This window comes from Mixophyes fleayi, chromosome 9 (assembly GCF_038048845.1).
Source record: "Mixophyes fleayi isolate aMixFle1 chromosome 9, aMixFle1.hap1, whole genome shotgun sequence".
Classification (NCBI taxonomy): Eukaryota; Metazoa; Chordata; class Amphibia; order Anura; family Limnodynastidae; genus Mixophyes; species Mixophyes fleayi.
The window spans coordinates 103,291,443-103,313,312 of NC_134410.1; the positions used below are offsets into that span (position 1 = coordinate 103,291,443).

At 39.8% G+C, this 21,870-nt stretch overlaps 1 protein-coding gene across 4 annotated transcripts in view; it reads right to left on the reverse strand.

Moving 5' to 3' along the window:
* RABGAP1 (RAB GTPase activating protein 1) overlaps positions 1 to 21,870 on the reverse strand; it is a 113,436-nt gene that overhangs the window by 83,006 nt on the left and 8,560 nt on the right. For 3 of the 4 annotated variants that reach the window (XM_075184738.1, XM_075184739.1, XM_075184740.1), the window contains 10 exons: positions 21,063 to 21,247; positions 18,907 to 19,138; positions 17,293 to 17,500; positions 17,020 to 17,194; positions 14,280 to 14,437; positions 13,316 to 13,426; positions 10,815 to 10,881; positions 10,055 to 10,157; positions 9,675 to 9,844; positions 6,103 to 6,277 (listed from right to left, as the gene is read on the reverse strand). In XM_075184738.1, coding sequence (XP_075040839.1) covers positions 6,103 to 6,277; positions 9,675 to 9,844; positions 10,055 to 10,157; positions 10,815 to 10,881; positions 13,316 to 13,426; positions 14,280 to 14,437; positions 17,020 to 17,194; positions 17,293 to 17,500; positions 18,907 to 19,138; positions 21,063 to 21,212 — 1,549 coding nt within the window. In that variant the 5' untranslated portion in view covers positions 21,213 to 21,247. Of the gene's footprint in view, positions 1 to 6,102; positions 6,278 to 9,674; positions 9,845 to 10,054; positions 10,158 to 10,814; positions 10,882 to 13,315; positions 13,427 to 14,279; positions 14,438 to 17,019; positions 17,195 to 17,292; positions 17,501 to 18,906; positions 19,139 to 19,664; positions 19,760 to 21,062; positions 21,248 to 21,870 lie in introns of those variants that run through there. The other variant, XM_075184742.1, reaches the window with a different exon arrangement.

Consider the following 21,870-nt stretch of genomic DNA (forward strand, 5'->3'; position numbering starts at 1 on the left):
AAAAAAACTTCTAAAAAAAAATAATTACAAAAAAAATGAATTACAACAAAATTAGCAAAACCAATCCTGCAGCATAAGCCCATTGGTACTGCAATATTACCAAGTTCACACATTCTGCAGTATCTTGTGCTACATATAATGGAGACCAAAAATTTGGAGGATAAAGTAGGGAAAGATAAAGACCCAATTCCTCCTAATGCTGAAGCTGCTGCCACTAGTCATGACAGACGATGAAATCCCATCGTCGTCGTCTTCCAAGCCCGATGCCCAATCTCCTAGTACAGGGCATGTAAAATCCAAAAAGCCCAAGTTAAGTAAAAGTAGCAAAAAGAGAAACTTAAAATAATCTGCGGAGAAACGTAAAGTTGCCAATATGCCATTTACGACACGGAGTGGCAAGAAACGGCTTAGGCCCTGGCCCGTGTTCATGACTAGTGGTTCAGCTTCACCCAAGGATCTTAGCCCTCCTCCTCCCCCCCCCCCTACAAAAAATTGAAGAGAGTTATGCTGTCAGCAACAAAACAGCAAACAATTCTGCCTTCTAAAGAGAAATTATCACAAATCCCCAAGGCGAGTCCAAGGGTGTTGGTGGTTGTCAAGCCTGACCTTCCCCATCACTGTATGGGAAGAGGTGGCTCGGGAGGAGGCTATTGATGATGTAGCTGGCGCTGTGGAGGAACTTGATGATAAGGATGGTGATGTGGTTATTGAAAATGAGGCACCAGGGGGGGAAACAGCTGATGTCCATGGGATAAAAAAGCCCATCGTCATGCCTGGTCAGAAGACCAAAAAATGCACCTCTTCGGTCTGGAGTTATTTTTATCCAAATCCAGACAACCAATGTATGGCCATATGTAGCTTATGTAAAGCTCAAATAAGCAGGGGTAAGGATCTTGCCCACCTAGGGACATCCTCCCTTATACGTCACCTGAATAACCTTCATAGTTCAGTGGTTAGTTCAGGAACTGGGGCTAGGACCGTCATCGGTACAGGGACACCTAAATCCCGTGGTCCAGTTGAATACACACCAGCAACACCCTCCTCGTCAACTTCCTCCACGATCTCCATCAGATTCAGTCCTGCAGCCCAAGTCAGCAGCCAGACTGAGTCCTCTCCAATACGGGATTCATCCGAGGAATCCTGCAGCGGTACGCCTACTACTGCCACTGCTGCTGTTGCTGCTGTTAGTCGGTCATCTTCCCAGAGGGGAAGTCGTAAGACCGCTAAGTCTTTCACAAAACAATTGACCGTCCAACAGTCGTTTGCCATGACCACAAAATACGATAGTAGTCACCCTATTGCAAAGCGTATAACTGCGGCTGTAACTGCTATGTTGGTGTTAGACGTGCGCCCGGTGTCCGCCATCAGTGGAGTGGGATTTAGAGGGTTGATGGAGGTATTGTGTCCCCGGTACCAAATCCCGTCGAGATTCCACTTCACTAGGCAGGCGATACCAAAGATGTACAGAGAAGTACGATCAAGTGTCCTCAGTGCTCTAAAAAATGCGGTTGTACCCACTGTCCACTTAACCACGGACATGTGGACAAGTGGTTCTGGGCAAACGAAGGAGTATATGACTGTGACAGCCCACTGGGTAGATGCATCCCCTTCCGCAGCAACAGCAACAGCTACATCAGTAGTAGCATCTACAAAATGGCTGTTCGTGCAAAGGCAGGTAACATTGTGTATTACAAGCTTTAATAAGAGGCACAACGCTGACAACATATTAGAGAAACTAAGGGAAATTATCTCCCAGTGGCTTACCCCACTTAGACTCTCATGGGGATTTCTGGTGTCAGACAATGCCAGTAACATTGTGCGGGCATTAAATATGGGCAATTTCCAGCACGTCCCATGTTTTGCCCACACCATTAATTTGGTGGTGCAGCATTACCTCAAGAGTGACAGGGGTGTGCAGGAGATGCTTGCGGTGGCGCGCAAAATTGCTGGACACTTTCGACATTCAGCCAGTGCCTACCGCAGACTAGAGGCACATCAAAAAAACCATGAACCTGCCCTGCCATCACCTCAAACAAGAGGTTGTGACGCGCTGGAACTCCACCCTCTATATGCTGCAAAGGATGGAGGAGCAGCAAAAGGCCATTCAGGCCTACACAGCCACCTACGACATAGGCAAAGGAGTGGGGATGCGCCCGAGTCAAGCGCAGTGGAGACTGATTTCCGTGTTGTGCAAGGTTCTCCAGCCGTTTGAACTTGCCACATGAGAAGTCAGTTCCGACACTGCCAGCTTGAGTCAGGTCATTCCCCTAATCAGGCTGTTGCAGAAGCAGCTGGAGAAAGTGAGGGAGGAGCTGGTAAACCATTGCGATTACACCAAGCATGTAGCTCTTGTGGATGTAGCCCTTCGTACGCTTTGCCAGGATCCAAGGGTGGTCACTCTTTTAAAGTCAGAGGAATACATTCTGGCCACGTGCTCGATCCTCGGTTTAAAGCGTATGTTGTGTCTCTGTTTCCGGCGGACACAAGTCTACAGCGGTGCAAAGACCTGCCGGTCAGGAGATTGTCCTCTGAAGAGAACCGTGACATGCCAACAGCTCCACCCTCATTTTCTTCCACATCTATGGCTGCGAGGAAAAAGCTCAGCTTTCCTAAGAGAGCCGCTGGCGGGGATGCTGATAACATCTGGTCCGGACTGAAGGACCTGCCAACCATTGCAGACATGTCTACTGTCGCTGCATTGGATGCTGTCACAATTGAAAAAATGGTGGAGGATTATTTTGCTGACACCATCCAAATAGACATGTCAGACAGTCCATATTGTTACTGGCAGGAAAAAAAGGCAGTTTGGAAGCCCCTGTACAAACTGGCTCTATTTTACCTGAGTTGTCCCCCCTCCAGTGTGTACTCGGAAAGAGTTTTTAGTGCAGCGGGGAACCTGGTCAGTGAGCGGCGAAGGAGGTTGCTTCCTCACAATGTTGAAAAAATGATGTTTATAAAAATGAATAATCAATTCCTCAATGAAGTACAGCACTGCCCTCCAGATAGTACAGAGGGACCTGTGGTTGTGGAGTCCAGCGGGGACGAATTGATAATGTGTGAGGAGGAGGAAGTACACACTGTAGGGGAAGAGGAATCAGAGGTTGAGGATGAGGACGACATCTTTCCTCAGTAGAGCCTGTTTAGTTTGTACAGGGAGAGATGAATTGTTTTATTGGTGTGGGGGCCCAAACAAACCAATCATTTCAGCCACAGTTGTTTGGTAGGCCCTGTCGCTGAAATGATTGGTTTGTTAAAGTGTGCATGTCCTATTTCAACAACATAAGGGTGGGTGGGAGGGCCCAAGGACAATTCCATCTTGCAACTCTTTTTTTGGCATTATGTGACCATTCAACAGTCGTTTGCCATGTTCAAAAAGTAAAACAAAATGTCAACAAATTCCAAAAATTAAACCAAAAGTAAAATGCCCTGTCATTATTTAAAACAAGAGGTATTGACGTGCTATAATTACTGTAGTGTTATATGTTATAAACACTACACTTGGAAGTTGGAGGAGGTATTGTGGCCCCGGTACCAAATTTAGTACCTGGGCCACTACACTATGCAGTCCATAAACTTTTTTGGTGGAATTCAGACCAGTTCAGGGTTTTTAAATTATATTGTGGTGACCATTCCTCTACGCAGTCCAGATACATTTTTTGGTGCGATTAAGACCAGTTCAGGGTTTTTTAATTATATTGTAGGGACCATTCCTCTACGCAGTCCAGATACATTTTTTGGTGCGATTAAGACCAGCTCAGGGTTTTTAAATTATATTGTGGTGACCATTCCTCTACGCAGTCCAGATACATTTTTTGGTGCGATTAAGACCAGTTCAGGGTTTTTTAATTATATTGTAGGGACCACTCCTCTACGCAGTCCAGATACATTTTTTGGTGCGATTAAGACCAGTTCAGGGTTTTTAAATTATATTGTGGTGACCACTCCTCTACGCAGTCCAGATACATTTTTTGGTGCGGTTAAGACCAGTTCAGGGTTTTTAAATTATATTGTGGTGACCACTCCTTTACGCAGTCCAGGTACATTTTTTGGTGCGATTCAGACCAGTTGATGGTTTTCTTATTATATTGTGGTGACCACTCCTCTACGCAGTCCAGATACATTTTTTGGTGCCATTAAGACCAGTTCAGGGTTTTTAAATTATATTGTGGTGACCACTCCTCTACGCAGTCCAGGTACATTTTTTGGTGCGATTCAGACCAGTTGATGGTTTTCTTATTATATTGTGTGGACCACTCCTCTACGCAGTCCAGAAAGATACCTCGTTGCAACGTTTTGGACTAATAATATTGTGAGGTGTTCAGAATACACTGTAAATTAGTGGAAATGATTGTTATTGAATGCTATTGAGATTAATAATAGCGTAGGAGTGAAAATAAGCCCAAAAACTTGATTTTTGAACTTTTTATGCTTTTTTCAAAAAAAATCCGAATCCAAAACCTTAAATCCGAACCAAAACCTTTTGGAAGGTGTTTTGCGAAACAAATCCGAATCCAAAACACGAGACACCAAAAGTCGCCGGTGCACATCCCTATATATATATATTGAATTCAAGGGACCAGGGAAGATGTGCAGACATAAAACTGATTTACCAAAAAAAAAAAGACAGCAGCCAGTACTCAGTTTTTAGGCAAATTAGTCAACTGATTATTTATCCAGCCCTGGATTGCTTCATTTGTGCTGCAACAATTGACTAGCTGTTTATGTCAACTTGAATAGTCTTGGACAGCTGATTTAGGAACAAAGAAACTGCACACAGCCCAAAAAATATTTCTAAAGCTTCAAAACCCAGGTTGTAAACTCTCTAATATCACAATGTTAATGTTGGTGGCCAGATTTGATGAGGTATGGAAGCTTGGCACACAGGATGAGCTGCTGGATCTTTCCCAGATTCACTGGGGTTCGTTAGTGCAGTTAAAAGATGACCACACACCAGGGCGAGATTTACCGCTAGGCAACCTAGGCACCTGCCTAGGGCCTAGCGGCTCTCGGGGGGCACAGCTGGGGGGGGGGGGGGGGGGGGGGGGGGGACAGGAGCAATTTTTAAAATTTCGGCCCCTCCCCCGTCGTGAGGGGGGGTGGAGGTGCCGCGAGTCGTCGGAGGGGGTCGGGTGCCGCAAATCGGGGGAGGGGGGGGGCGGGTGCCGCGAATCGGGTCCCGGCACCCTCTTCTCCTCTCAGTGTCTCAGTGATTGAGAGAGAGGAGAAGAGGCTGCCGGGACCCGACGAGCGATCACGTGACTCTTATTTATTTATTTTTTTAAATCTGTTTGAACTGACCGAGGAGGAGCAGCGCGCCGGAGAAGAAAGGCAATAGAAAGGTAAGTAAAACAACGGAGGGACAGAGGTGGTGATGGTGAAGGGGCACAGAGGTGGTGATGGTGAAGGGGCACAGAGGTGGTTATGGTGAAGGGCACAGAGGTGGTTATGGTGCTGGGCACAGAGGGGGTGCTGGTGATGGGCACAGAGGTGATGGTGAAAGGGCACATGTGATATTGTGAAGGGGCAAAAGTGACAATGAAGGGGCACAGTGTGATGATAGAGGGACAAAAGTGACAAGAGCACATACTTGGATTTATGCGTATTATTTTTGCAAACAATTTAAGTAAGTATTTCTGCCCTGACTTCAATATTTATTAAGTTGTTTTGACCCAACTACTTAAAAAAACGGGACTGCTTGGTAATTATTTAGGGGTGCCTTTATCTGCAGCAGGGTGGCCTTGCTCCTTTCACATGTTAGGTACGCCCCTAAAGATGCAAGCCACGCCCTCACCTCCTTTGGCGGCGCGGCGGCACATGCTTTCATATCTACGTAACTATAGGGGTATATGGTAGGCTGCAAAAATATAGTGCTATAGATTGTTTCAGGGAGGGGGCCCAAAAACAGTATCCTGCCTAGGGCCCTATGAGGTCTAAATCTGGCTCTGCCACACACAGACCCATACTGGCATGATTTGGGGTCACACATTCTGTTATATTGGCCCTATTACCAGTAAGTGGATTGCTTTACAAATATTTTCTCCTTTCACCCATACACATAACAATCAAATGAATACACAATGTGTTTGGAAGTCACTATCATACCTTCTTCTTCATCATCCTCTGGAGGTGAGGGCATGTTGGATCCATGTGGACCACACTGCGAAAGACGGAGTGATGGACTGGCTGTAGTTTTCCTCCTCTCTCTCTCAGATTCACTTTCTAAGCAGATGACCTCATAAAACGTGTCACAGCTGCTCTTCCGCTCTTTCTTTTCACTCTGCAAGAGACCATTAAAGTGGTTTGTTTTTATTACAGCAAAAATCATTCCACATTTCATATGTAATTGTGTGGGAATTTATTGAATGGGAAATTATGTCTCTGATGTGCTGGAGAAAAGATATGGCAGTTATAAGGATTTCTGGCTATTTCTGAATATTTTATGACTCACACCCAGGTGCCACGTTCCCCCTTAGTATATACACTGCCCTTCTGAGTGACTTCAAAAGGAAGGAGGAGAACTGATTGCTTAAAGCCCCCAATGAGGGCAGAGCATCTTTGCCATATTCCTATAGGCCGATCTGAGTTGAGGAATAGGTCCATGTTTCTGTATTCTTCCACCGCAGATAGGAAGTTGTGTACATTTTTTGGGGGGTTATTTGCACTCTTTTGCATAATTTTAGATTAGTGTGTGTGATTTTGTATTTAATTTTTATACATTAAGCATTGTATTTTTTTATATTAAACCTCATTTAATGAGATTATGTGTTCTTAACAAATTAATTTGCTAATTAAGCTTGCTACGAAACTGAAATACAGGGTATTGTTAGGTTCATGATCACTCTGGTTGCTTATAAGTTTTTATTGTAGTTTGAGTTAGGGCATGGAGGGACCAAGGCTTCAGCTCTTGAAACAAACCTGGTTGAAGAATATTGGAATTAATAATAAGAATGTGCTATTAAGAAGGTATTTTAATCATTTCTAGAGAGTACTAGGTGGGTTTGCTGTGATTTGCAAAAACATCACAGGTTCAGTGGTTGCTGTTTTGATACAATCTATGAGAGCAAATAAAGCTAGAAGCCACTTTATACAAGCTAGATAAACGGCTCTACATGCTGTATTTCGTTTTAACCGTGAAGCAATATTTTATAGCAGAGATACAAATAGCCCATCCATTTGAAGTAGGCTTTATGTAGAAATGTTTACGGTGGATGGTATTTTGTTTATTTCACCTTTATGTCTAACTTAATGATCATCTTAGAAATATTGTGCAGAAGGAGTACAGTAGAATCTTTGCATACATATGGCAGAAAGCTCTCTTATATTCCTCAAAAAAGCAATTACTGCTTAAATTACTTAGTGAATAAGTTTTGGTATAGTTTCTTACCTTTTGCCAGAATTAAATATCCTCTTTTCCCAATTTTATGCTCCACGGATTTCAAAGGAAATGAGCAACACCACCAAATATTACTGTGTACAAATGCCAAGATATATTTATATATCTTGGTGTTCACATATCAATCATGTCCTGCACATCAAATGAATCTCACCATGACAAAGCAATCTGATTATTTATGGTAAATGGCATTTTTATTAGATTAACTGGAAAATGACTATAGGACCTATTTATTAATAGATCCCCATTGAAGTGTATAAGCCGATATTTGTATTGCAGAGGAACTAAAAGCCCAAAAATACATATACCTAATAGTTTTATTCTAATAAAATATTTTGTTAATGATTTTCATCTGTTATTGACATCCAGAGTACATTATTGCTGTGATTTTAAAAAACACTAGACAAGACTAAGGGGTACATCTACTAAACTGCAGGTTTGAAAAAAGTGGAGATGTTGCCCATAGCAACAAATCAGAATCTAGCCGTCGTTTGTAGAATATATTAAATAAATGATAACTAGAATCTAATTGGTTCCTATAGGCAACATCTCCACTTTTTCAAACCCGTAGTTTGGTAAATATACCCCCTAGAGTATGTTCTGTCATTTCTATATGGCTGAGAGCAAAATATTGTTCTCTTATAAGCCATACTTTGGCTAAAACAGTCTGGCTGCAGTGTTATTCTAAGTGATTTTAAAGGACATCTGTTGTGCATAGGAAATAACTTCACCCACAATCTCAATTTTATCAGAAATGTTAAATTCTTATAAGCTCCTGAAACTTTTAAATATTACTGAATTAATATACAAATTTACCTTATATAAATAAGCTGTCAAAAACATTAAGCATTATGCATAGTGTCCTTTAACATATGAAATTTGGAGACGAGAAAAAAACCAATAAGGAACAGTAAGGGTATTAATACAAAAAAAAACAGGAAAGCCTCCTATTTAAAAGTAAGTATTGTTAATGCAAGGGAAGAGGCTGCAGCATAGTGTAAGAAACCATTGCAGAATAGTCTCACACAGTTAAAGACTAAAATCCAAGATGAAAATTTGCAGATGTAATTGGGTGTATCCACCAGGCACTTTGTAGCATTTGGCCAATCAATGCCTGGGGAATATTCTTCTTTTTTTATTGTGCAATGGTTTTCCTTCACCCTCCTGAGCACTGGGCTATAAGCGAATTGGAGCAGCTTACCCTTTTGTTCTTTGAGTACAGGTTTTTGGGTGTGCTTTCCTGGAGTCTGCATTGTGTGATCCTAGTGAGTTTTGCTCTCCATTGTTTAAAGTATGTATGCAAATATGTATGCAAACCAATGTGACTGCTCTCACAGGGAGTCTGTTGCTATAAATATTATCCTGCACGTTTGTTTTTATTTGTATGGAGAGTAAAGGTTTGGTTGTTTTTTAATTGGATTGCACTAATTGTGGCACTGACTTTAACCCTGTTCTTCTCTCTCTCACTATCTTCAATAAGCTGACCCATATGACAAAATTAATCTAACTATGCAGCTACTAATGTGAGGATTGAAGATAACAGAGAAGGCAAATTCTTATACTGCATTGGATGTGCATTATATATAGAGTGCCTGAATCTAAGAGAATCTACTACTACTGCGCTATATGGACACCGCCTTTGTTTTTCCTGGTTTTCATAGCCTATGTATATTTAGAAACATTCTAAGTTCTCTGTTTTGGACCAGTGTGGCCCTGCAGATCTAATTCTAGTTAGCTGTACAATGATTTGACTCAATACAGTGAACAATGGGCTATAAGTGAATTTTATGGGCCACACGGTGGCTTAGTGGTTACCAATTCTGCCTCACGGCACTGGGGTCACGAGTTTGATTCCAGTGCATGGCCTTATCTGTGTGGAGTTTGTATGTTCTCCCAATGTTTGTGTGGGTTTCCTCTGGGTGCTCCGGTTTCCTCCAACACTCCAAAAACATGCTAGTAGGTTAATTGGCTGCTATCAAAAATTGATGTGTGTGTGTGTATGAATTTAGACTGTAAGCTCCTATGGGGCAAGGACTGAAGTGAGCGAGTTCTCTGTACAGCGCTGTGGAATTAGTGGTGCTATATAAATAGCTGATGATGAACCACAATTTTTTCAAACTAACTGCATGATCAACAACCAGCCAAGAGGCATGCCAAGCAACTTTATATATACACACAAATATTTGACTACATATATTTTTCTAATTAGAAAAATAACTTGAAAAATAAACAAACAAACAAACCGACCAAGGTTTTCCACAATTACTGAGGGTTATAATACCTGTTTTAGTTTGAGGAAGAAGTTTTCTGTAGAACTTCTCTTGCTAAAAGGCCAGTAGAGACGTTCACTTGCAGAGCAGACTCGCACCTTGGTTTCTAAGAGGAATCGCACAGGCTCCTGCACCTCTGTAATTACCAGATCTACCGCTGTGGTCATAAAAAGAACCTTGTCTGTGGGGAGGGACAAATAGAAAGCTAGTAAAATGACCAAATTATATAATAAAACAAAAACAAAACACTTGATAAAATGAAAAAAAAAAAAAAAAAACAGGAAGAAAGAGGAAGCAAGCAGAGATGTCAGCTACAGAAGAGATGAGCTATTCAGTTTTATTTAGGATTATGTTTTACTGCTTACATTTTTATTTATTAGTAATTATTTACCTTTTGGAGTTTCTTCATTCACAGCCTGAAAATGTGGAGATTTTGTGTTCCAGCTTCCAGTAATGATATAAGATTTACCATCTGAGCTTTTACCCATGGACTCCTGAAGAAAACATATGTTAGGACAATGGACAGCAAGTTATCTGGGAATAAACAGCTACATCTAGAAAATACATATCCCCTATTACAGCAACACCACGTGGGTTGCACATATAAAAGGAAATGATCACGAATGCAGCTGCCACTTGTAACACAGCTTGCAAATGTGCAGAAACATTAATAGCAAATACCAACCCTGCCAATGTATTAATATGACAGGGGCCTATCACAAGCTCCAAGTCATGACTTTGCCCATTGAGGAGACAAGGGATACACAAGCAGGAATGCCCTGAGGACTGAGCGTTTCCATCTGATTTCCAGAATAAAATGACAGTAATAGCCACATGTGCAAATGAAGTAGTAATGATGACACTATTCTCTAAAAGGCTTATCCTGTAAAGGAAGATTTACACCTGTGAACTACATTTTTTTAAAAAATCACTTACACAAAGCAAAGAGATATTTCTTCTACCCATAGAAAAGATAATAAGTGCAGACAACAACTATCTTTTTGTTTTATATAAATATAGGGCATTTTAATTGTTGTGCAGCTGGTACCATGTATCATATGAGATTAACCGAGCACTGGCTTACTTCTTTTCGAATATGAAACAAATTTGGCTTTTTTTTTTTTTTTACTGAAAAGGTTAGTGATCCTTACCAGTTCCAACAGATGCATGTCACTGTTCTGTACATCTCTACCCGGACTGAGGAGAAGCCCAAAACACCTGCAACAAGCAGATATAAAGATCAGGGAACAAGCAGTGAAACAGCATGCAGCAAATTCACCATTTTTGTTAGATTCGTTAACTAAAGCTACATATATTTAATCTCGAAACAATACCATTTACCAAGTGACTGGAGATATTAATAAAATGCCTAGTGGCGTGTGTGGGGGAAAAAAAAAACCAAGCTGCAGCGCCACCTGCTGGGCAGAGTTATACACTGACCTATATATTTCTTGAAGGAGAAGTGACAGTTGGGAGTGGTTGGTGGTTGCCAGGGATGACAGTGGGGAGTTTTTAACACCTTAAATAGCTTGATGAAGGATGTGGCGATGAAGATGAAGGATCAGGTGATGGAGAAAAATGATGAGGTGGTGACATGTGGACAAAACCACGTTAAAAAAGGGGCGCTTGCGTCGCAAAGTAACGCTCTTCCCCTGAGGAGGCCTGGGCTAGGCCCAAATGCATGACAAGAACCTTTTTAACACCTTAAGTAGCTTGATTTGACTAGAATGCATGAGTATCATGCACGGGTTAACTTGTATTAATATAAGTAAGCTGCACACTATCATTAGCTCATAATAATCAAAGCTGATAATCATACTTTGCTGGTTCTAACAGTAAAGAAAACCCCTCTCAATCAAGCCATCACATATTATAAATTAAGCCTGTTTTGATATGCTTAAGATATAGCTAAATAATAAAAGGTAAGTTATTGGCAATAATTATCGTTTACTTATTCTGCAGCTCTGTACAATTTGGGAGTCCTGTAGAAGATACCATGAACACAATACAGAAACATAAATACACAAGAGGAGAGGACAACATGGTCACCATGCTGGAAAAAAATATAAGGATCAATATTAAACATTTTTTCTTGTAAATAATATAAGAATCTGCATAAGTGAAAGTTTTCGCCAAATGTTTTTTTCTCTTTCTCTTTATTTAATAACCATCTGCAAATGACATTAGCATAACCATATACGTTGAATGTGTATCAATGTGCAGTGCAAAAGTGGTTGTATAATCGAACATGTTAAAAAGAGTTGAAAACTGTGACAAAGGTTATGGAGCTAAAAAAAAATAAACAAATAAGTTGAAAGCATTAAAGGACACTACAGGAAATTATTATGCTTATTTTGCTACTATTAAATCTAATGCAAACAAACAAACTGATCTAACAGTAAACTATGACAAGAGTTACTAATGCAATCTATGTCAGCATGGTCACATAGTAATGCCTTGCCTGGTATAATCTAGCTATCCTAGCTACCAGGAGTAAACCCATAGTGACATCACTGGGATTTCCTTTGACATAACGGAAGCTCTAGTGCTTTCTTAATGTACAAGAGTATTTTGTTTTAAACACTGTTTGTACACACCTTAGGATCAGGAACTGAACTAAACTGTTCCCTGGCACTGACCACAAGAGGAAATGGGGGAACTTAGACAGGAACTTGATGATATTTAATGACATCTGTTATATGGTACTACCAAATATGACATTTTAAGCTAATTTTGAGGACAACAAAACGTTGTGATAATTGTGTTAAAGGACAACAAAATCCCAGAAAGCAATTTTCTTATATGAAGCATAAAAGGTAAAATGCATTGTTCAGCCTTATTCTGAAATTCCACAGCAACTTTGATAAACATATAAAAAAAAAAAAGTTAAGGACAATAGAGCAATTCCTTCCACTTCAATACAGGCGGTTGAAACAACCTCGAAGACTCGATTCTGACACAGGACACAAAAATGAAAATGCACATTTTTGGCCACTCCAAGGTGCCTGCAATTTACACAGAGCAGGTTTAGAGTATAAGGCAACAAGCCCGTCAATCCCACACTGTGGCTTCAGAGTGACGCAACATAAAAAAGCACCTCCTTCGTAACAGCTATTTCAGGTAGAATAATTAGCTCAGTAAAACAGAGTCTTTGACATCTTTTAAATGTTAAGTACAGAGTGTAGGTATTGCTGTTTAAATAAATAGAAATATATTCTTACTACTTTTATTAGCCAAGTGTCATTATTGGTTATCAGTCATAATAAATGCTAACACTAATCAAATATTGGTTGGTACACGCTTTATATGGCACTTTATATTACAAAATAAATCGTGTGCTACACTAATTCACCAAGAAATTGGGTGTCTACATACTGCCTTCCATCTCCCTGTCATATCTTAAGTCTTGAAGGATAAGAAATGGTGGAGATGTTTTTGCAGATAGAGACGGGTATATTTACACACGTTCCAAACTCCAATTTTCAAATAAACCAAACAGGGTATGTTTCCTAGCCATGGTCACAGGTGTATACATATGACTCACTGTATGGTAAAGAGGATAGAGTCTGAGCGTTAAAAAAAACAAGAACACATTTTTCTATGTAAATAAAATGGTGCTTGAAGCATGCTTCTTATGGTAATAAAAAAATACCTCTCAATAGTAAGTTCTTTGTTCGACGTCTGCTGAACATAAATAACAATCTTCTTGTCCACGCCTTGGCGTAACCTAAAACACTGCTTGTCCTTATCTTTAGAAACGGCACTGAAGGGAGATATTAAAATGAATAAAAGCAATTAAGACTGTAGAGTAAAAGAAAGGAGCAAAAAAAACAGAGGCTATTTGGATTTATTTTAATGTACATAGAATATACAAACAAAAGTTGCTGGAGTGGACAAAACAGAAGGATTATACGTAAGAAGCATCACACAGATAAAAAGTTAAAGCACTCCGTAGACAAGCTACATGAACTGTGGAGTAATTTTAAATGAGCCAAAAAGCAGCAACGTTTACCAGAAAGTGGTTAAAAGAACCATGAGCTGGTTTTCAATCAGAAGTAGTATATCTTCTTAAACTCTAATAATTATCAAGTGCTGTTATTGTGGTCAAATAGAACCAAAGGCACAACTGTAACTCTAACATGGGCTCTGAACAGTAAATTTTTAAAAGCAGCCATGATCAATATGATTGTCATTTCACAGAGTCCTGCCCCGTGCATGAGAAGTACAACAAAAGTCTGTTTATTTCTGACACGTTTTATGTACATACATGCGAGTGTAGCCTTAGGGGTATATTTGCTAAACTGCAGGTTTGAAAAACTGGAGATGTTGCCTATAGCAACCAGATTCCAGTTAACATTTATTTTGTACGTTCTACAAAATGACAGGTAGAATCTGATTGGTCGCTATAGGCAACAACTCCACTTTTTCAAACCTGCAGTTTGTAAATTTACCCTTTTGAGTAATAAAGTGTGGCAACCTTTAGTTTGTTGTAGTGCTGTTTGAGTATGTGTTTTCTCTATTAGGGACCTTTGTGGAACTACATGTTCTTGAGGGCCCTGGCTGCCACACAATTACATCACTTTGCTTAAATAGCTAAATGCTTATCAAGCACCAACCTGAAATAGCCCTTCCCATCATCCTCCTTTATTTCCAGTGACACCGAAAAAGTAAAAATGTCACTATCAGGGGTTTGTGGTGGGATGGAAGCAGTGAGAGGTGTCTGTTTGAATGACCGTCGAAAAGCTGTTGCAAAACTGTACAATATCCGACTCACCTAATGAACAGGAAGGATACAAGGATAATTGTCAGCTCATAACATACTGTTTATACAAAAAGTATATGTATGCAGAGACCAAACAGATCATAAGTAAAACAAGAGTGAGAAAGAAATAAATATAGATAGTTTGGAAAAGACACGCATCTAATAAATACAGAGCTGTGAAAGATGCCCATTCACACCAAAATTAGCATCAGAGAATAGCGTAGGATGTTTAGAGACTTTGGGCTAGATTTACTAAGCAGCGGGTTTGAAAAAGTGGGGATGTTGCCTATAGCAACCAATCAGATTCTAGCTTTCATTTATTTATTACCTTCTACAAAATGACAGCTAGAATCTGATTAGTTGCCATAGGCAACATCCCCACTTTTTCAAACCCGCAGCTTAGTAAATCTAGCCTTTTATGAAAAGTTTCAAAACTTCCTGGACTTCAATAGATGCATAAACAATCTTTTAAATCAATATTTTTATTGTTTTTGCCTTTAAACGTTTTCTGTTTGAGGTATAATCGGTGATTTCTGAGTGGATATCTCAGCCAAAACTGAAATATGAGGGGCACATGTATGCAGACCCATCAGCATCATTTACATATGAGACACTACAAATTTCACAGTACAATGCAAATGCAGGACATAATACAAAATAACAATAAAAAAAAAAAATTGTAGTTTGGGGGAAGAGTCTGATTAAACGGGCAAGGAGCACCAAAGCTGGGGGAGCAGTGTGGGCGAAGGTCAGTGGTAGAACGGAGTGGGCATGTAGTAGAGTATGCAGCGAGGCACAGCGGGAGAGGACAATTAGTCACAATTTTGCATTTAGGACAGCATTGGGGGACAGAACAGCAGGGTGGACAAACGTTTGACAGGCAGACCAGCGGGGAGGAGATTGCAATAATCAAGGCAGGAGATAACAAGAGCATGGAAGATGGTCCGAGACAGAATTGCGCGAGGGACTGGATGAAGGGAGTGAAGTTGAGGGCAGTGTCAATGATGAAGGAAGCGTGCATGGGTAAATTAGGAGTGGGTCACATTATCATCTTTGGGAGAAACAGGAGAAGGACATGTAACAATGGGCATTCACACAATGACAAACTCAGTTTTGGATAAGTTGAGCCTGAGATAGAGTTCAACTATCCACGCAGAGATGGCAGAGAGGCAGTGTAACATGCGGGAGAGGAGAGAAAGAGAGAGGTCAAACAATGGCCCAAGAACAGACCCCGATATAGGAAGAGGAGGGGAGCAAGCGCCCGAGGAAAAGACACAGAAGGAGCGATCAGCAAGGTAGGAGGCAAACTAGGAAAGGACAGTACCCTGAAAGCCAAGGGTATTAAGGGTGTCCAGGAAGAAGAGGGGGCCAACTGTGTTGAAAACATGTGAACCATGTGATCTGGTAGCTTCTAGTTTACACATGTAGAAGAAAAAAATAGCATAATGAGGAAAATTTGGAGTTACATTTGCCTCAACACCACTGAAGTGACAAGAGAGTCATATTTGCTGGATGAAAACTTCATTATGTTTAAGATCATTGATAAGGCAGTGAATCTGAATGAAAGTCCAAAAATGAGTACTATGGAAGTCAGGGTCAAAATTAGGGAAGATGTTTGGTTATCCCAGTAAGCACTTATAGATCAGTAATCAAGACAAATTCAACCATACAAATTACACCTTAAAAAAAAGGGGGGGGGGGGCTACTCTACAGGGTTTAGTGACTAAGAGTGTAGTAAAGGAGCGTCAGTCATCTATATCAAGAACTCTGCATAACACTGAACAAATCAGTATATTTCATTTATTGTTTTATTTACACTGTCAAATAACACATTGTGTTTTTGAGTTTGCTATAAGAAATGCTAAATGGAAAAAGATTAAGTGTCATTAGTAATTCAGCATCAAAACACTAAAAGGTCTGAATAATTCAGTAAGATGCTGCACATAACAGGGTACTGACACCTCCGTACAAAGATATATAGTCACTACGAACAATGGGTTATATACATTAAATTAGAACACCACATGGTAGAGGGATATGAAAATATAACACCAGGACTAAAAACAATATTATTTGTATTGCCAATTTGAGTAGTTGTTTTTTTTATTTCCTACATATGTCACTGTTTTCAGCCATCAGCTCTGATTAAGTCAAACTATACATCAGATATACAACTTTGTCAAACTCCAGGCAGACAGTGGCCAAGAACATAGAAAAAAAAAACAGAAAAGGAAAAGCATTATTGTTGCAGCTACAAATCTGACAACAAATCTTCTATGTTTAGCTAGCTACATAATATAGCATTGACGTCTACTGAAGAGATGTTGACTTACATCAGAAAGGTTTAAGACAAAGCAACAAAAACATGTTTTGCAAATTATTACATAATATTGCATGTGTTCCTGTGCATCTTGCCACAAGCAGTTGCCCATGTACCCATATCCTCAAAGGAACACACACATGGAAAAATGGAAGGCAGAAAACAAGACACAATGCTAGTATTGTTGCAGATGGACAAAAATTAACAGCCCATGTTTTTCTCACAGATGTAAAAAGCATACAAACAAAGAACTACTACATTATACACATCTTACCGCCTCCTGGATCTCACAGCGGAAGACGTGTATCCTGAAGATCTCAGCATTATAATGACTCTCCGTAAATGCAAAGCAGTCGCTTTCTGTAGTCCCATCGTGTCCTCTGACACAGAACAGAATCTTGTATATTGGATATTTAGCTATCTCAGAGTTTGTTTGTGGATCGAGAAGTCTGTTGAAATTCAAATACAGAAATATAAACAAAATCCTGCACACCGTCTTATTTCAACCTAGGTTTATTCCAAGTACAAAGAAAAACATAAGCCCTACCTGACAGTTCCTTCAGATACATTTGGTACAGAAAGTGTCACATCTAACGAATTCTGACACTGTCCCCGCAGAATAGAGATCATTCTGAGAGCTTCTACTTCACTACGAGGAGCATTTACAGAGGCACAGCCCAGGTAAGTGAGCTTACTGAACACAACACTGTCTTCATCAGGAACAGGTGAGTAGAGGTCAGACCCATCTCCACACTCTAAGAATGAAAGACATACAATAGGTCAGTTATACTCTATAAAATGAACCCACCACATTTATAATTGGGGGTTGCTTATATTTTATTGTTCAACAAATGACAAGTAACACATATAACCCACAAGTATATAGAAAATGGCAAAATGCTTTCTTGGCTTCACCATATATATTAACTTTGAACAAATAGTTTCACTGGGGCAGAACTTTATAAACATATTCTGTTTTCAAAATAACCAATCTTTCCTTAGAACATCCCTTTAAATGATGCAACATATAGTACAGCCAAGTGAATACATACTGGGGCATATTCTCTTGTAAGACGTTATTAAGAGGACAGAGATGGTAAAAAGATAGGAGAGTCAGGATTTTTTATTTTTCCCAGGAAAAGGGATCAACCAAAATTTTGAGATAACAACACTTCTAGATAAAGATATAGCATCTTCCAGCTCCTTCTGAAGTTGCTGTTCACTTAATGTCCAACAATCTACAGATAAACAATTGCTAATTAACACATAGAGCATAAGCTCTCACGAGCAGGGCCCTCGCTCCTTGTGTTCTCCCTCTAATATTCCATCACCCTCTGTACCTATTGGCCTGCTTCCCTAACACTGTTTTCTTAAACTCAGGCTTACTTCGCGCTGACTACCATCACTCACTGTCCTGCAAATAATTTGATCTGCATTAACGGTTTATCTGTACATTTATTTATTCAGTATGTCTGGTCTTTGTACTTTGCTCTTCATGTATCATGTAACGTGTAATGGATCGCTGCTTTCTATATATGTCATTTACGGCACTGCGGACCGTTTGTAGCACCTTATAAAGAAAAGATAATTTTAGATACAGCTATAACAAACTTTGAACCAAGGATGCACCAGGAAGTGTATGGGCCAATATGAGAAATTAAAGAAAATTCTCCTCAAACATCCTTTTCCCTGTACAAAAAAGCCTACAATTACCAGGAAGAGAGGGGGCATACTGCCCTAATAAATACCTCACAATGACCCTAGAGCTGCTATATCCATTCCTTAGCAGGCGAGGCATTGTCCAAGGGGTGTGTGTGATTAGATGCTGCCACCATTACGGAGTACATAATAAAGTTTAAGGAAGGGGAAAAGGAGTATTGGGAAAGCATACAAGAGTGCAGGTGAGGCAGCATTCAGTATCCAAGATAAATTATTGGAAGTAGCTCTTTAAGGCTTTATTCAGACCATAAAATGCAAGACACTTCAGGCCTATTTCTTAGGGGGGTGGGAGAGTCTTCAATTTCAAAAAAATATATTACATAAATAAACAACAGCATAAAAATTAAATAAATTTGCTATAAAGCATTTTTGCATACTTATGTTAACTAATTATTTACGCAAGTTAGTTTGTGTCAAAGAGCACTAAATGCACCCTTATTACCGTGCAGCACTGGTTTCACTGGCAGACTCATTTCTTGCTTCTGCATCCCTACAGATGATGGGTTGATGCTTGAAGATGCAGAGGAGGTTTCATTGGAGGACTCGTCCAGATCATCCTCAAGATGGATTTTTTCCACCTCCTCTGCAGGTTGGTCCCGATCTTCAGCTGGTGTGTCCATTAAAACATCTTCCAGCTCCTTCTGAAGTTGCTGCTCACTCCCATTTCCAACAATCTACAGATAAACAATTGTATATTATTACAACAGTACACTCAGGAGGGAACTAGATGTCATTACAACAGATGATTCCTGTGTCACAAGACACCACTGAACTAAAAATACCAAGTTAAGCATAGGGTGGTGAAAAACAGGCAGAATTCAGGGGTCAGTCGGTCAACTGTAGGTGGAAACGGGATAATTTAAGGAGCCAGAGAAACTGTGCATCTATTGATCTCTATTGAAAGGCTTGGCAACCTGGCTCTATTTATCCAGAATTACAGTGTCAGCCTGTGCCCCCATCACACAGGGACAGTCAGTGCCCCCATCATCTATAGTGCCAGCAATGCTGATGGCGGCACAGGGTATGTGACTACACCGCCTTTCTGGTACATCTTCCATTCCCAGTGATTGCAACTCACATGCACAACATTATAACACTATGTTGTTATTGTGTCCAGAACAGCACCAAGCCCTGCTTATCTTGGTTTCCAATGTATGGATCTAAAAAGCACACTGCATCTGAGTTGTAATCGCCATGAACCTGGAGAGACGACTCAATCAGCTTCCAATGCAGAGGAGAGAAAGGGTTCCGATCACCAGGACACATTTCAGCTGCCATGTATATGCCGATTTCGGTCTTTATTCCCCCTGCTATATAAGGAGGGATTCCTGTAAAGTAAATTTAGCATTATTTGCCGCAAATGCAAGCAAATGGTGCAAGCAGCATCAGAAAAACGTTGCCACAACACAAACTCCCCCAACCAAAGAACAAATGCTAGTGTGTATGTGGTCATTGAAACAAATGCGCTCCATTCCAATACCTGCTATTAAACAATCTATATTACCAGTGGGTATGGGTACATGCAAGGGATATTCTCTAGTACACTTATAACTGGCTGATAGGTTGAATGCGGTGTCTTAAGGAGGTTTAAAATATGACCATGCAGAATATGAAATATGGCATGCATACCAAAGCCATTTCTCCATAGAACAGAAATTAATTTTACACAAATTAATCAAACAATTACATACATATTTGTGAATGTCATAACATCTCCCACATAAAGCAACTTTTCCGTTAGTCATACATCTGAAAAAATTACATGTACACATAGATGTCATCAGTAAAAATTAGATTGCCTAACGTGCTGTTAAGCAGCAAAGCAGTTGCCAGACACGACATGCGGTATAACCAGCTCATACTAGTAGAATACTGACACACGGTAACCTTACAGCAAGATAAACAAGGCAGATCTGCTGCTTGACCCCAAACAATATCTAAGGACTGATATTTCTCTACAATACTGTATATCTCCCAATCCAAACCATATTCTGATGATTATGTAGTGTCACAGATCAATGTGGTTGGCTAGGAAAGGCCTGTCTGGCATTCCCCAATTTAATCCTTTTAATGATTTTGGTTGTTTTTTTAATTACATGGTCTGCCAGATTTAATATAGAGTAAGCAACCACAAAATAATCAAAATTTCTCCTTATACTAACCTAACAAACATAGGCAAAAAAGCACAACTATTAACGAATGTCTCACAGCCTACTCATCATCTCTGGTATTAATCAGATCTACTGCCCAAGCTTTTTCTTGTCTGAAGTCTATACCTGCAACTAATCACAGCTCAAAAGCAAGAAAACATGTCTAACGTTAGAACAAGGCATAAGCAAGTGCAGACTTGAAGCAGAAAATCCAGGAACAGGCTCAGCAAGAGCAAACACACAAACAGAACAAGTGCAAGCAACATCAACTTTGTTCAAGTTACACAATACACGAACACGAAACAGAGGAGCTTTTCTTTGCCTTGTGGAATAGACACTGCACACTCAATATGGCCAGAAAATTGCTAAAGAAAACATATATGACACCACAACACAAAAAAACAATATAAATTTACCATAGGACACAGATTGTGTCTTATTTTTATACCTTAAGCCCGGTCTTCTCATCATCACTGCCATTATTCGCAGAATGCATTTCATCGCCTTGCTTGTAAACCAGCACAAAGTCCTCGCTGTTCAGAGTGGACACTGAATCAGAGGACACGCTGATCTTCCCCACAGAAGCCTTGTCATCCATGTTTCATGAAGGAAGATCCACTCATGAACGACTCTCTGGAAAGATACACATCTTATGTGTGATATGCATGCCAATACATACGTGGTGGCAAAAGATAGCAGGCAGCTACTTGGAAATACATTGAATTCTGTCTAAACCACATATAACAAACACAAAATAAAGTGTCACATTAAGATTCATTAGGGTGTGTTTGTAACCGACAGTGTAGGGAAACAAGAATACATGTCTTAACAAAGATAAGTCTGGTAATGACAGAACCCTTTCCAGAAACAGAACAGAGAAAACAGCAAAGTGTTTAATGACAAGACATTGATCTTGTTAAAAAATTCTGGCACATATAAATAAAGAATATAGCACAAAACATTAGCTAATAAACTGACCCAAATGAATGATAAATCCTATCACACTGACCAATGCAATATTAACCAATAAAGCTAAAAACATACCAACAATATTCAGAAACAATGCTTTACATACATAAAAAGGTACAATTTACATATAAAACAGACAAGAAGCTCCCTTTTTTTAATCCAATTGTTTCATGTGCAACAATCGCTTTTAGACAACCATAAAATTTGTAAAACCTCAGAGCAGTCAAAAAATACAATTTGCTCAGAAAAATAAAACTTTGTTTAAAACACACACAAAAAAGAATAAT